Raw genomic sequence first — 15,881 nt, 5'->3', positions numbered from 1 at the left:
TGTGGTGAATTAAATTAAACTCAACAAATATTTCCTGAAAAGTCTACTGTGTGTTAACCGCTGCGAAAGACGCTTGCCTTGCCTCAAAGACCTCAGAATTACATGGGAGAAAGGAGGAGAATGGGGTTCACGGAAGCACACAAATAACCAAGTCGGAATAGGAGCGCTTTAAGAGAGGTTCCAGTTAGGGGCTCTGGGTTCAAAGGCAAGAGGACTTCGAGACGCCGAAAAGGTTCCATGGGAGAAGTGGGGAAGAAGGGTAGGAGAGTGGGTGAGCCTTCGGACAACCCGGAGAGGCCAACTCCCGGTTCCCTCACAACCGCCCGCGTCCTCACGCGCTCGGCCGGCGCCAAGGCTCGGGACCAGGCCACCCCATCCCGGTTCTGCCCAGCCCTTCTCACCTCGGACACTCTCAAATTCTCCCTCCGTCAACCCTGTCTGAGGACAGGAGAAGACAACGCCGACAGGAGAGAGCCCCAAGGCGGGCGACCGAAGCGTTCTGTCAGTTCCGAGCTTGAGTTTGCGGCCAGGCCGCATCCCCGTGGCAACGCCACCAAGCGCCGGTTCGAACGCCCGCGCCGACTCCCGCGCGCCGCCAGTCTCGCCCCGCCCACCAATGGGAATCCATTACGTCGTGGACGTGGGCCGCCTTCTCTTCTAGAAGACCAATCAGGGACCCGAGGAAACAGTGGGCATAACGCTCAAGTTCCGTCTTTCAACCAATCAGTCCGCTTAAATGAAAATCTCGCGATGTTCTAAGTGAAAGAACGGCACCTTTGAGGCGGGTCAAGAATACTTCTGCCACATGCTATTGGTCTCCCTAAGCGCAACTGAGCTCTTCGGGTTGGTCGACGTACCCCAGGTCTCTGTCCGAGGCCCGCCTCCTGCCTCCTCCTGCTTGGGGTGAGTAGCCTTACAGAGGGATCTCTGGGTTTAGTTCTTCTCGGAAGAATGAGGCTCAAAGCGATGGGAGTCTGCAGCTGATTAACTTTCCGTCGCTGCAGGGTCAGAGCTGGACGTGCCCTCCTCCAAGCTGGCAGTGAGACGTGGGCAGGCCAGGCCCCAGCCTCTCACAGGGTCTTAGTTTTCCTAAATAAGCAGGAAGAAGGGAGGGTTACATGGCCCTGCGAACCTTGCTTGCTCCCATGCAAGTGGCGATCGGGTGGGTCATCGGAATCCCAGAGTGCCAGGTTTAGGGCCCAGCGACCGAGTGTCTTACCTTCCCCTCCCTGGGCCTCAGTTTTAGCTTTGTTGTTACCCGTTATACCCTGTCTACTTTCCACAAGATGTTTTACATTTTCATATTGCTTCATTTACTGAATGAATAATATTGTGGCGATTATGGCAGAACTAAAGAAAGTCACAGGGGAGTACTACTGCCTAAAACATAACTTTCTTTCTCAAAGTTGTGACCTGCTTTGAGCCCTATGTATTTATTATATGTATTAAGGAAAAAACCACATTTATACATATACATATATAGGACAGCTTAAAATAAACTGAATGCAATCAAACAGCCAATTGTAGCTAATATAGAGTCGAAAGTTGAGAGCAGTGATGTTGGAAGATGGGCAGATCTGCTTTTGAGTCACTACCCAGACACATCTCAGCCATTGTTGACTTTTCCCTCTTTTGAAAACTTGCAGTAGTGCCTCAGGGGCAGTTGTGAAGACTAAGGGAAATAATGAAGGTAAAGCATTTGGCACAATGCCTGGCAAGTAGTAACTCCACCGAAAAAAAAAAATGAGAGCTATTATCTTCATATTAGAAACAAGCAAATATACTAGCCAATGGGGCCAGTAGATTTACTGTAAAGGACCCAATTTAGCTCAAAACTTGTCAGTTAAATAACTAGTAATTAAGGAACAATTCATTCTTCAAAAGAGTGAAATTTCTTCCTAGTACTTATATTAAAAGGAATTTATCTTGTGGGACCTTCTACATAAGGGATATACATGGTATGATGAACAGTGTGTTCACTATTGGTTTGCTGAAAATATGAAAAGCCATTTCTTGATTCAAGTGTTGATAAAAGCTAAGAGCATGCCATTAAAACATAACCTAGAGAAGCTTTTGGATGACCTTTTATGATACAAGGGTTAAGAGTGACTCACATATTCAGTACTTCTGATATGTCAGACCTTACATGTACATTATATAACATGAATGTAGGTAGTTTCCTCATTTTACAAATGAGGAAAACGAGGCCTAGAGAAGTTAAATATTTTGCTCAGAGTAACACAACTGTTAAATTAGGGGGCTAGGTCTTTCTCAGTGCAAAGCCAGCCATCTTTTCTTTATTGTGCCATGCTGTTTCTGACTGGAAGATGAAATTCTTGGAATGCCAGATGTACAGGCAGACTTATCCAAATGGAAGGCAGTGGGCTGCAGAGGTACCTACAGTGGGAGAAAAATCTTTCTCTAGTAGGAAATTTCCACCTTGGGAAATGAAGAGATGGGATGAGATGATCACTGAACTCTAGACCCATCTGTCCACTTACCTTGTGGGTGGTCTACAGCACTTCAAATTCAACTTGTCCCAAACAAATCATTAGCTGACATTCTGCCTCTACCTCCCTTCTACCTAGTCACTCAAACCAAACACTTCTCTCTCTCCCTTGGACAATGAAACATCAAATAGTGTTGATATTCTCTTTGCGATCTCTCTCAAATTCATTCCTTCCTCTCCGTTCTCACTGCTTCTGCCGTCATTTAACTCTATTATCATTTGTCATCTGGACTGTTGGCAACTGGCTTGTAACTGGTTGGTCTCCTTGAGCTGGAGGGCATAGTTCCGTGGTAGAGTGCATGCTTAGCATGCATGAGGTCCCAGGTTCAATCCCCAGTACCTCCATAAAATAAGTAAGTAAATAAACAAACCTAAATACACCTCCCCCCAAACTATAATAACTGGTTGGTCTCCTTGTCTTTAATCTTTTATTCTAATTCTTTCTTCACTTTCCTTGCTGCCAGAATGTCTCTGTAAAATGTCAATCTGACCATGTTACAGCCCTGCCTAAAGCCAGTCAAAGGCTCCTCATTGCCTACAGAATATAAACTAAACTGTTTATCGGTGAAATGCCATCTTGTGCTTGAGGGGTTTTGCTCACACTCCTCCCTTTGCCTGGAGTGCCCCTTGCCACCTTTATTCTGCCTGGTAAACTCCTAGCCATCCCTCAGTGTCATTATGGGGTACCCCTTGACCTAAAGATAATCACTCCTTTGCTACCATTACATCTTACACATATCCCCCTGATGCACAAAACACAATGTGTAACTTGTCTGTTTAAATACCTTCCTCTTTCACTAGTATTCAGCTTCATACCTACTCTTCAATCCTGTCACACTGTCTGTCTCATGGGACACACTCAGCAGACATTAGATGAGTAATGAATCCCTTCAGGCTATATCAGAATTCCCCGTGTTTGCTTTCCAGGATTGGACAGCAGATGGCACTAACAGGCCACTTAACAGATCTGCTTCACTAGAAACGATTTTTTGTCCCAACCTTGTCTGACTTTGGCCTCATCTTAGAAGCCAATATTCATGTCATTACAGGTGAAATCTGTTTCCTCCCTCAGCCAAATAGCAAAGATGGCAAGATGACTCAGCAGCTCGGTCTCGGCGAGAGAGGAGAATGGTGGATGTGCAAGGAAAGGTGTAGTTGGAACATTTTCTTTGTCTCAGTTTATTCAATCTATAGTAGTGGAGGACTTTTTTTTTCTTTTTCCTTTTTCTCTTTTTGTTGTTTCGTTTTTTTTTTTTAAGCGGGGAGGGTAATTAGGTTTATTTTAATTTTTCTTTAATGGAGGTACTAGGGATTGAACCCAGGATCTCATGCATGCTAAGCACACACTCTACCACTGAGCTATACCCTTCTCCCCTCTATTTTTGTTGTTGTTGTTAAAAGAGAGAACTTTATTCAAGGATGGGAGGCTCATATATGTTTTCTCCTTTGAAAGGAAAAGAGGGACTTGGAGAATTGGAGAAATGACCATTATGAAGGGGGAAGTGAAAGGAAGCTGAGCAGTCACAGAGGTGCTTGTGGGCAGGTGCAGTGGCCTCCCTCCTTGCAATGGATTGGCCTGGGCAAATTTCCTGGACACCAGTGCCCTAAGTTAGGTGCCTGTGTACTTGTCCAAGGCTAGAGTCAAGCATGTCCCCAAGCTTGGGAATCCTCAGGCTACTGGGTATGGTTTTCAACATGTGGTTTTAGGCTCCTACTTCCCAGAAAAAAGCAGAGAAGACTTAGAAACCTTTATCTGACAAGCAAAGTTTAGGGGGCCTCAGACTACACTTTATCCCTCCAGCCTTGTCTTTGGGCATCAGGACCTTCATCTATACGCCCCTCCAACTAAAACCTATTCTGTGGGAAGGATTCCAGCTAGACTTCTTAAAAACTCTCCATATGAATATAGATCAAAAAGTGGGAATTTTGGAACTGGAAGTAATTTTATAAATTATTTGCATGTCTTCTCTCAGGGCCTTTTGTGCCCTAAGCCCTGCTCTTTCACGGTAAGCAAAGCTGTATAAACAAACAAACAAAAAAATTCAGACTTTAGAGTTAGACTTACTTGGATTCAAATGCCACCATTCACAAACCAGCTATGCCTTTGGGCAAATATTTTAACCTTTTTGAATCTCAGTTTCCTCACAAAACTGGAGATAATAATCCTTATTATGAAGAGTTATCCTGAGCTGTAGAAAAGATACATATAAAAAACCTTGCACAGGGTAGATGCTTAATTGAAACACTTTCTGCAAAAGCGATTTTAGACCATGAGGAACAAGTTAGGCAGAGGATTTGGGGGGCTCTTTCTGTGTCTAATGTTGCATTAGTGAAGGCTTTTGGGGTTGAGCTATGCTTGCAATAGCACTCTGATTAATTTGATGAAAATATTGGAACACAACATATCAGCAGAGCCAGTTATCTGTGAATTATTTTTTGGCACCTAGGTCCTGAACCTCCTAGGCTGTGAGGGAGTTGCATATACAGAGAAAGCCAAAAGCACTTTTCCTTAGCTTCTGGAACCTTCTGATGACATTGAGGGTTTTTTGTTCAGGTGTTTTTTTTTTTTTTTTAAACCACCTAAGGCACTTTGCCACTTTTCTGAAGTGTGAATTGCCTGCTGTCAGCCTGGAGTTCTCACCTCCGCAATCCTGGCTGCAGGCATATTTTGCATATTGGATGCTGTGTTCTTTAACTCCCTGAGGTTTGAGTCCACTCAGAGTCAGTGTGGGTGTGTGTGTGCGTGTGTGTGTACGAGAAAGAGAGAGAGAGAGAGAGAGAGAGAGAAAGAAATCTGGCTACTTTCAAACCCCAGGACAGCTTCAGCTCCGTGGTCTCCAGAAAAACAGAAACCTCCAACAATAGCTCCATTGACTTTTATGTAAATGGCACTCTTCAGGAAAACACTGGGCTATTTCCCAAAGTCCCAGAACACACCCTGAGCATTTGTTTGAGTGGGAGGTGGGGAGACAGTTCTTTTGAGTCAATGAACATCTGTTGAGAGCTGCTGTGCTGGGTCCCAAGGAGACAGCTTAGAGTCTGGCTCTTACCTGCCAGAGGTACAGACAGAGATTTGCCATACTAGGTATGCATGCTTGTGGGGGCTTTGTACTGTGTCCACTTAGCTAAGCTGGAACTAAGCATCCCAGGATTCCCTTCCTGCATGCTTCCAGGTTAGGGCTGACCTCAAAATTTTGCACATGATTTGGAAAGCTGAAGTGAAGGAGCAGTCAGTACGCTGAAGGACGGAGCAGGGTAACAGGCGTGGTGGCAGTGCAAACCTTTTGACACTGATCTGCTGGCTCACCTTGTTGGCGCAGGACAGCATCCAGGCCTGCAGCTCCTGGACTTCTGCTGAATCTCCTCCTTAAGGTACTCTGAGTCCTGGGCCAAGTGTACATTCAGCTCTGTGGCAAAGGGCCCCAGCTTCTCCTACAAGTCACCGGAGGCAGGAGCTTGGAGACAGTGAACACGAGTCGATTTGTTCTCACAGGTTCCAGTTTTCCTTGCTTTCTTCCACTTCACATCCAGCTTTCCTTCCCAACTGCTGGCCTCACCGACCTAGAGAGATTTCAGGCCTAACACCAGATACAGAGGCGACAGAGTTGCGTGGATTTCTCCATCAGCTTCCATAATTGCACAAGGTCCAATCCTTATACTAAATTCTTAATTTTCTGTTGCTCATAGCGTTCTGTGTCTCTGATCAAACTCTACAGTAGGTTATTCAAGCCATGACATCTGAATTGCTTCTGAAAGGATGTGGAGGAGGCTGCATGTCTGGGGAAGGAGGGAGAAATTCTTGAGGACAGCTGGCTTAAGCCAAGCAATTGAAAGGGCAAATAGCCTTTCTAGAAAAAGCTGACCCCTCTGTGGGTCCAGAGCATAGGCAGAGAGTGAACATCTGATCCCAGTTCTTCATCCTAGTTCTTCTGGTCCCACTGAAATGAACCACCATCAGTGGGTCTGGTTCTTAGATGCAGTCACCCCTGAACATTGGTATATACTGAGATACATTTTTTTTTGCTAGAGTGCACCACTGTGACCAACCTAAACCCTCTCCCCAGAGGGAAATACTTGCCTGCTCCCCTCTCCCCAGTAGTCCTGCATGGCCACCCCAGACCTGTCTTTCTTGCCACACGCCACCCCATGCTGTATTAGTGATGGCAGGAGTGTGGAGGAATGCCCTGGGGCTTCCTGTCCTAGGCAGGGCACTGTGCCTTCTAGTCTTGGATCCCTAAACTTTTCCAGGGATTCCAACATCCATTCCATGGGATTCTACCAAGGCAGGGGCAAGATGCCCTATACCTATAACTTGCTAATACTTTCTGAGCATCTTCATAGGAGGATGTGGGATCAGTTACCTGTTTCTGCCTGAACCTGGAACCAGTAATTTGAAATCCTTGTTCACCTTTCTTTGGTGACAGGGTGCTTCCTTCAGGTTTCCAGAATAAGGAAAGTTCTCAGCATAAATAGGGAGACCAGGGAAACAGAACACAATGTTTAATATAAGCCTGATACTGGTTTACAGCTTATGAAACTTTAAACTCAAAAAGGACCGCACTTTACATTCTGTTATGAGCCATTCTTTTTCCACTTAGTATGTCCGAAAAATCTTTTTACAAGCAGCCTATGTGGCTCCACCTGATTTTTAAATTGGCTTCCTAATATTCCATCATATAGATACACTGTACTTTTGTAACCATTCCCATATTGATGGATATTTCTTTCTTCCTTTTTTCTTTTAGTGTGTGCATCTTACACATGTATTTCTACATGTCAGGGTGACTAGAAATGGAATTCCTGGGTCTAGGGGAATGTGCATTGTATATTTTGATAATTATAACCAAATTGACCTCCTAAGGGGATATGCTAACTTACTCTCCCGCCAACAGCATATGAGAACATAGAGCATTTAGAAAACCCACTTTGAGATTATTTCCAATCCTTAAAAGCTCCTGTTATAGGTTTAGAAAGGTTTGGAAAGGTCACAGTGTTGGGTGTGTTTGGTTTTTTGGTTAAGGAACCACTATTCTCTAGAGAGTCATTACCATCTGTTGGCAATCCTGAGAATTGCCCTGGAACAGCTTTCAGTTTGAGCCTGATTTTTATGCCTTTGACAGATGGCAAGCCCATTTTGATCGAGCACCAAAAGGGGGCTCTGGAGACCATCAGCTCCTACTCCAGCCCCCTTCTCTGCATCAGCTCTGCTACCCATAAGCACTAGCTCCTTCTTTGGTCCTGGAATCTCGCAGATGAGGCCCTGCAACTTGGGCCTCTCCCTGCCTGGGCCACTCTCTCAGGCCTTCTCTGCATTTGAGACATTTGGTTTTCTTCCAGTTACGCCATCTCACCTCAGGGCCTTTGCCCATGCTGTCTCCTCCACCTGGAACACACTTTCTCTCCTCCTTCCCTTTGCCAGCTTACCTTTTATTCATCCTTTACTTCTCTAATCTAACATCCCTTCTTCCAGGAAGCATTCCTTGATCCCTCAGGCGAGGTCAAGTTACCAATCACACGTTTTCCCCTGTGGAACACACATCTTATGGGCAATAATCTTTAAATTTGCTTAACTATTTGATTAAAGTCTGCCTCTCCCACTAGAATATAAACTGCATGAGGGCAAAGGCCAGGTACAGTACTTAGTACATAGTAGGTGCTCAATAAATATTTGTTGAACAAGTAACACAAATTTTTCTTTAGCAGGACCTTACATAAAGAATCTTCCATGTTATTTGTTACCTTGAGCACATACATGTCTTCCTTCAGATGATGAATTTTTTTCACTTCTACAGATATTCCTGCTCCCTTCCTGTCTTTTGCTGTTGACATTTTTTTCTGAAATGGAAAAAAGGCTAAGTAAATTGGAAAAGACTAAAAAAAAGTCTGTCTTTATTGTATTTCTGATTATAAAATTAATAAGTGTTCTCTGTAAACTTCCAAATAATACAGAAATATATGGAGCAGAAAATGAAAGTCTCCCCATAATCTCATTCCCCAGAAAACAGTATTAATGATGTGTATCCTTCCAGACAGTTTTCTATGCATATTGAAATGTGCTGCATGCTTACTACCTGCCAGGCACTGTTCTAAAGCACTTTATGAAAGTTAAGTCATGTAACCCTCACAGCAGCCCTTTACAGTAGAGCTATTGTTATCTTGTCTTACAGTTGAGGAAATTGAGGCTTAGGAGCTAATCACACAGTCAATAAGTGACAGATTCAGAACTTGAACCCAGGCTCCAGATTCACACTCTTGACCATTCTGCTGGTTCACCTCTGATGGGATGGGAAAGAGACTTTCTACCATGTGTGCCCCTTTATACTTTGAATTTTGAACTATGTGAATGTATAACATTCCAAAACAGATAAAAGACTAAAAAAAAATCAGTAACAAATAAGTTTTTAGTACACCAAGCTACTCTTCCTAAGTGACCCCTCTGTGAGCCATCAGAAACCGCATTGATGGGGTATCTTTGCTCCAGAGACTCAGGTTGGAGGTTGAGGGAAACGGGAGTGTGGATTTGATGATAATATTGTACTGCAGCTCTCCCATTCCCAGCATCTCTCCAGTTTCAGTGAGTTCGCTTCTGAGGATCTTGTCTCGACACACACACACACACACACACACACACACACCCCAGCCCTGCTTTAGCAGGGAGGCCTGGAGGAGTTGGCATAGAACCACACCAACAGGTAGGGGCCAGGGTCCCACAGTTACACACAAAGGCACGTCTCTGATTCCTGGTTTCACCACATTGGTCCTGCTGCCTTTTTCCCTTTTCTGTAGGTAACGAGGTCACTGTTAGCCGGTCTGTGCTGCCCCCCAGTATGGATCTTCCTGTTTTGTGTAACTTACCGCATCTTCTTTGTTAAGCCTTCAGATAGACCATGGCCCTGAGAGCATGCGGCTTGATCATCTTCCGAAGACGCCTCATGCCCAAGGTGGACAACACTGCAGTTGAGTTTCTACTGCTGCAGGCATCCGATGGCATTCATCACTGGACTCCTCCCAAAGGTGTGAGGCCGGAGGGGCTGGCCTTTGGGGAAATGCCAAGCCTTGCTCAGAAATCCACCCTGCCAGGCATCCTACAAGGCTTGCTTCCCAGTGATTGTGTAGCAGGAGGGTCTGGTCCATGCCAGGCCAGAGAAGAACTGGAAATAGAACTCTGGGACTAAATCCCAGGGCAGAAGCAGCACCTGGTTTTGTATCATTCACCAGAGCACCAGCCTCTGCGGTGAATGTCTGGGTAGCAGAAGAAGCACTGGACTGGGAATTGGGGACCTCGGGTGGAGCCATTACTGGGCTACAGCTCAGGAGCCTAGGGTGAACATCCCTGAGACAGAAGGGAGCAGGGCCTTGAAAGGCAAGTGGGGTGGTGGAGGGGTAAACAAGGCTCCAGGGTTGGAGGAAAACAAGGAAGTGGGAACAGGAAATAAAATTTGCACATCTGAGTTTCACTAGGGAGAAACAAGGTGCAAAAAAGAGACAGAAGTGTCACATATACTATGAATAGAAATATTCACACTTGCCTCCTGATCACCTGAGTCACACGGCATGGTACCTCTCACTGAAAGATTTCAAAGGACCTCTCTGAATTTTTTCCTGCTTGGACCTGGGGGAGAAGTTATCCTTTTAACATTGATGGGCAGAATGCTGAATGGATGCTTTTGGGCAGGCTGTGCTCAGAGACTCCCACACAGTAGGAGGGAAGGTGGGGCTGGATCACCTCTCTCACCACCAGCATCCCTCCCACCTTCCTCCCCCGATGCATTACCTACCTGTCTTTGAGGACACGGCTATATGTGGTGCTGTACAGAGAAAACTCCCCAGCAGCTGTGAGCTAGAATGGGTTTTTAAGTCCAAACTCCTGGCTGCTTTCTGTGGGAGCTGTGTAGCAGCAGCTGACTCAGGGTACTGCTATGAGGACCCCTGGGAAGGAGAAGGCTAGGGTATAGCCCTGTCTTTGAACCAAGAAGGGAATAGCTAAGAATTTCTGCTCCCCATGAGCTCCTGAACCAGGAGGCCCCCAGCAACTTGCTGGAGCCATGTGTTGACAGAGGCTGCCAGACCCCTCCCAGGCCTTCTCGGCCCCCTGGGTAAGCTGAGAATTTGCAGGGCGGGCCTAGAGACAAAGCTGAGGGCTGCTCCCAGTCTGCAGAGCTTCAAGTTCTCTTAGAACAGCTTCTTGGCAGTCGTCTGCTTGGGTTTGGGTCTTGCCAACAAATTTTCTTAGAACTGGCTCTCAGCTTGTCCTTAGTCTAAGTTCCCATCAGGACTTTCCCTGTGAAACTGGAATCTGGCCTTGCTCAGTTAGAAAGACGAAAACAATTTGGAAAAGCCTTGATAGCTACTTGGAAACAGCTGCTGGTGCCGTGGTGCAGGGTTTGGAGCCTAACTGTTGGCCCTGGGACTTCAGGGACCAAATGCAGACAGTGTTAAGTCCTCACTGTGGATTGTAGGCGAAGTGCTCCCTCGTCAGCCTGCTCCCACCTGGCAAGAAAGGACTGCTCCTCCTCAGGAAAACCACATTAATGTCTCCAAGGGAAAGGTCTCCCTGAGAACATGGGATGAGGAGAGCTCCAAAGAATAAGAAAGCAGAGATTAGAGGGAGGCCGTCTCTCTTACCATCAAAGAGCTGTATTCTAGACCAGACTTGCCAAATACATGGTCTGTTTCACTCTCTGTAGAGAAGATGTGGTGGGGAAGGGGGACTGCCCAGACACCACAGAGCCAGACACGCCCTGCCCTGCACCCCATTCCTAGGCATGTTAGGATATTGCCAAAGCCTAGCAAACAGCTAGAAAAGTCACCAAAGACCCCAGCTTTAAATTATCTGACCTGGAAAGTCCAGCTTTGTTGAAGATTTTATCCTCCTCCTCTTCCTCTTTTCTCCTAACCAGGCCATGCAGAACCAGGAGAAAGCGACTTGGAAACAGCCCTGCGGGAGACTCAGGAGGAAGCAGGCATAGGAGCGGGCCAGCTGACCATCATCGAGGGGTTCAGAAGGGAGCTCAGTTATGTGGCCAGGGAGAAGCCTAAAACGGTCATCTACTGGCTGGCAGAGGTAAAGGACTACAACGTGGAGGTCCGCCTCTCCCACGAGCACCAGGCCTACCGCTGGCTGGGACTGGAGGAGGCCTGCCAGCTGGCTCAGTTCAAGGATATGAAGGCAGTACTCCAAGAAGGACACCATTTTCTCTGCTCCACAGTGGCCTGAGCTGACCAGAGCAGGGTCATTTGCCTCAGTAGGATCCTTGAGGACCTTCTGAGATGAACCCGCCTTCACTTTCGGGGAAGTCTTTGGCTCATCATAGCACAGAGCAGATAGGTTAGTAAAATCAGCTGAGGACTCTCAGAAGCATGCAAGCAACTCTCAGCTGGGTGGAAAGGAAGGCAAAGGAGGAATTAAAAAAAGGAAAAAAGGCCAGGCCCAGTGAGTGCATCCTTGAAGTTAATGAATAAACGTCAAGCAGCTTATCTCTCCTTCTAATCTGCTGTATTTATTTCATAGACTCTTGCCCTGGGTGGGGAGAAAACTAGAGTGAATCAGAGCTCTGACCTTAGCTGAAGAGTATCCTGTGTCCAAGCACTCCATCCCAGAGAAGTTGAGGGAGTCAGAATAGGAGAAACCCAACACTGCCAGGGTAGCTCTTCTGCCTCTGGAACTCCAAGCACTCTCATCGCACCCCGCTGGTGTGCCCGTGACATTGTGACATGTAGCGGGCAGGATATACAAGTGAGTGGGACTGGAGCGTAGCAGTTGGGTCTGTCATACAGTCGGCACTCCGTATCCGTGGATACCGAGGACCGACAGTGGGACTCAAACATCCTTAGAACTTGATAATCCACAGTGGGTCCTGGAACCAATCCTCTGTGGATAACTTAGGACAACTGTACTTGCTAATGTATCTCTTCCCAGCACCAGGCACATACATTGTAGGTGCTCAGTAAATGTTTCCTAAAATAATTAGAGACCCAAGAAACACTGGAACAGATCCCCAGTCACAATCAGGAGAGGAGGGACAGCCAACCCTGGGCCACCAGGTCAGCAACACACACACTCCAACCTCCCAGCCCAGTCCTGACTCCCACAGTCGGCATGGTTGTAAGTATGACCAAGGTCATTGGTAAGAGGTGTAAAGAGGCCTGGGGGCTTCGCTGGGCCACCCAGCAGCCCTGTCACTACCTCGCGCAATCCTCACCTGCCGCTGCCTTCTGCACCTTTAGCAAGACCTCATCATCGGCGTTTCTCTCTTCCCTCCTACTCCCTTTCTCCACGATTCAACTGTAAGACCCAGAAGCACAAGAGTTGGGTCTCAGCCTTCTTTCCCCTTGCTACTAGGGCTCAAGGAATGCAGGGCAGGTGTTAGATCCTCCAGCCCTTCCAGGAGCTGTTAGCAGCTGAATTCATGTGGATTTCATTAGAGGGTTGTTGCCCAATGAAGTGCAGAAGACTGGACGGGAAGGGGCACTGGCAAAGGTCAATGTGGATTACCAGGGTCAAGAACAGCCATCCCCAGAGGAAGGAGAGAGAAGTCACCCAGCTCTTAAACAGGCTTCCAGATGTTTTCAGTCACTGGTTCTCCGTGCAGACAGGGCAGAAGTACTAGCGAACAGGATCTTGGAGCACTGCCAGAGGCCTGAATGGTTTTGTTCCTCACCCCTCTGAGCAGCACTCTCTGAAGGAGGCCTGCTGCAGGAAGTTTTTGGAGCTTAATGTTCTCTTTTCAGGCCAGCAGGGACCACATCCCACTGATTTAATAAATGCCTGCTGGGCAGTGGTGCCAAACCACAGACTAGCTGCCTCCTAACAAGGGCTGGCCTTCCCTGTGCACTCAGCATGGGAGGCTGTGGGATCTCAAGATGCTAAGACCTCCTACAACAGAGCTGGAAGGGCCTAGAAAATGACCTGATTTTGCTGCTTATTTTTTTACCTGGGGAAATTGAGGCTTAAGAAGATAGATGGTCCTGGTGGCTGCCTGTTTGTGGGGTCCTTTGAGGATGAGGTGCCAGAGGGACTACTCTGCTTTAAAATATCTTGTATCGCTTTGGAGTCACTCCTCTGGGCCTCACAGTGTTTTCCATGAAAACACAGGTACTCTGGAGAAGCAGGGAGGAGGCGGGGGGTGGAGTTCATAAATTGCATTCAGCTGCTCACTCTGCAGGAAGAATTCACAGAAGGGTGGGACTGGGCCAGGTTACCAGAGGTGGATGAGGGCGGGAGAGAGAGGAACTGAGATTGGAATGTAGCAGGTGAGCAGGCTTCATCGTCATCACCACTTTGCTTCTGGCCACCAGGGGCTTATTCAAGAGCGGTGGGACCAAGACCACAATTTTCCCTTCATTCTGAGGCCCTCAAGCTCCAGAGCCTCTCCTCCTGATGTAACCACCCATCCTATAAGCGCCATCCTGTTTCCCCACCTACACCCAAAGAGGCTTTTCTTGGGGTTGCACCTGTTTTCCCCACTACTACCTGCACCACCTCAGAGTGAAGAAGCATCTCACAAACTAATCCTCACCAGGATGGTCGCTAAGTTGCCCTCTCCTAGGTGCATCTGATAGAGGCTCTGGAAAACCAAAATGCTCTCTTGACTCCCAAAAGCAATATCTTACACCCCACAGTAAACACTTGTTTGCGAACTGAAGACCCAAAAGAATGAAGTTATAAGGGTAGAATTTAAATTGAAAGCCTTATGGGCAGTATGGGACCCCAAGTGGAGCCCCCACATTTGGGGAGCAGAGGCTGACTTCTCCATCAGTCCAGCTCCTGCCCCAGCCTGTCTGCCCCTCTTCCAGAGGGGGGCAGTGCCAGCCTCGCTGCTGCCCCCTTAAGGTTGTGCTGCAGGTGCCCAGTAAGACTGGCTCTCTGCCTTCCTCCTAACCCTCCCCATTCACGTCCATTCCCCTTCTACTCTGCCTTCTGCTCAGGATTGTGTCATAGGAAGTTCTCAACAGGACCCCCTGAAGAGGGGAAGGTGGGGCTAGGGAGGGAAAAAACAACACTAGGATACTGACTACAGAGGCACAGCCTCTTCCTGTTCTTCAGACCTGGAACCCCCAGGGACAAAACCTCTTCCTCTTCAGTCTCTCCCCTCCTACCCTAACCCCACCCCCAGCCAGACTCAGGGCTTGCTACGGAAGACCAACATTTCTCCCCTCCCCTAATGGGTGAGGGGGTCAAAAGGTACAAACTTCCAGTTATAAAATGAATAAGTCCTGGGGATGTAATGTACAGCATGATGACTGTAGTTAAAAATACTATATTGCATATTTGAAAGTAGATAGGAGAGTGGATCTCAAATGTTCTAATCACAAGAAAAAAAAATTTTTTTTCTGTAATTGTGTATGGTGATGGCTGTTAACTGGACTTATTGTGTTGATCATTTAGCAATATATACAAATATCAAATCATTACATTGTATACCTGAAACTAATATAATGTTATGTCACTGACACCTCAATTAAAAAAAAGAGAGAGAAGAAAGAACATCAGTCTTTTCCTGTATAGCCCATTAAAATGGTAAAGTACATTGGGAAAAAAATAATGTCTCCCTCCACCACACTGCTGGAAAGATCCCTGGGTGTGATGAAGCAAATGGCTAGCCTTAAGATAAAAACTAGGTTGTTCCTTGGGACCTGGGGTGTGTACCAGAAAGGGGAGGGTGTCAGCAGGAGTCCCACTGAGTCTGACAATGGCAGGAAAGGAAATCACCCAGTTGCCACTGTAGTTTTCTTCAAGGCTGTGTCTGGGCAGGCCCCCCCTTGCAGGGATGGGCTGTGCAGCTGTTCCAAGAACTGAAGGTAGCAGTTCTTCAAAATATACTTATAAGTATGTGAGCATGAGCAAAACAGAAACAGAGCTGCAAAAATGATTCAGATCTTAGAGGTCTTGAACACCAGAGCTAGAATTTCTCCCTAAATGACATGATTGAATTTCAGAAAGATTTTCTTGGCTGCCATGTGGATTGAATTGAAAGGTTTGAGACTGGAGTAGGAGTCCACTGCAATGGTTGAGGCTAGAATTGATAAGACCTGATATGGGATAGTGGCCAGGGGTTGGAGAGGTAAACACTGTCATTGGACTTGAGGAGAGAAGGGAACAGAAAGCTCAGTGAGGGGAACTGGCAGAAGAAGACTTGCTCTGGAGCCAGCCAGGGTGAGGGATACTTCACTCAAATCTGGGGGAACAAGAGCAAAGATCCTCTTAAAAAACATATCTGGATCTTAGAGAGAGGGCTTGGCCAGGGTTCAGCAGATTCATATAGCACTGGAAGGGAAACTGAGGCAGACTCTTAGGGTGCACATGGTTACAGAATGGGGGTGGTAGGCCTCGGTCTCAGATTTCCCACAGTGGTCACTCAGTCCCTCCTTA

At 46.9% G+C, this 15,881-nt stretch overlaps 2 protein-coding genes across 5 annotated transcripts in view; one reads left to right on the top strand and one right to left on the bottom strand.

Annotated features, from left to right (window-relative positions):
• The window catches only part of KIF24 (kinesin family member 24), a 57,845-nt gene extending 57,250 nt beyond the window's left edge, over positions 1–595 (bottom strand). The window contains exon 1 of one of the 2 annotated variants that reach the window (XM_015249998.3): positions 402–595. The gene's annotated coding sequence lies outside the window, so the exon portion shown is untranslated. The remainder of the gene's footprint in view (positions 1–401) is intronic. The other variant, XM_072959239.1, reaches the window with a different exon arrangement.
• Positions 596–786: 191 nt separating this feature from the next.
• NUDT2 (nudix hydrolase 2) lies at positions 787–11,986 on the top strand. 3 transcript variants are annotated; one of them, XM_072959237.1, is made up of 4 exons: positions 863–903; positions 3,559–3,658; positions 9,383–9,523; positions 11,410–11,986. In XM_072959237.1, the coding sequence occupies exons 3-4, from the start codon at positions 9,397–9,399 to the stop codon at positions 11,724–11,726; spliced, it is 444 nt and encodes a 147-aa protein (XP_072815338.1). In that variant the 5' UTR covers positions 863–903; positions 3,559–3,658; positions 9,383–9,396; the 3' UTR covers positions 11,727–11,986. The 3 variants fall into 3 exon arrangements, with proteins under 3 accessions (XP_006216904.1, XP_072815338.1, XP_072815339.1); XM_006216842.4 differs by lacking the exon at positions 3,559–3,658 and having other exon boundaries at positions 787–903; XM_072959238.1 differs by lacking the exons at positions 863–903; positions 3,559–3,658 and adding an exon at positions 5,773–5,881.
• The last annotated feature ends 3,895 nt before the right edge of the window (positions 11,987–15,881 follow it).

This window comes from Vicugna pacos, chromosome 4, assembly GCF_048564905.1.
Source record: "Vicugna pacos chromosome 4, VicPac4, whole genome shotgun sequence".
Classification (NCBI taxonomy): Eukaryota; Metazoa; Chordata; class Mammalia; order Artiodactyla; family Camelidae; genus Vicugna; species Vicugna pacos.
This window is presented reverse-complemented; position numbering and strand designations above follow the sequence as displayed.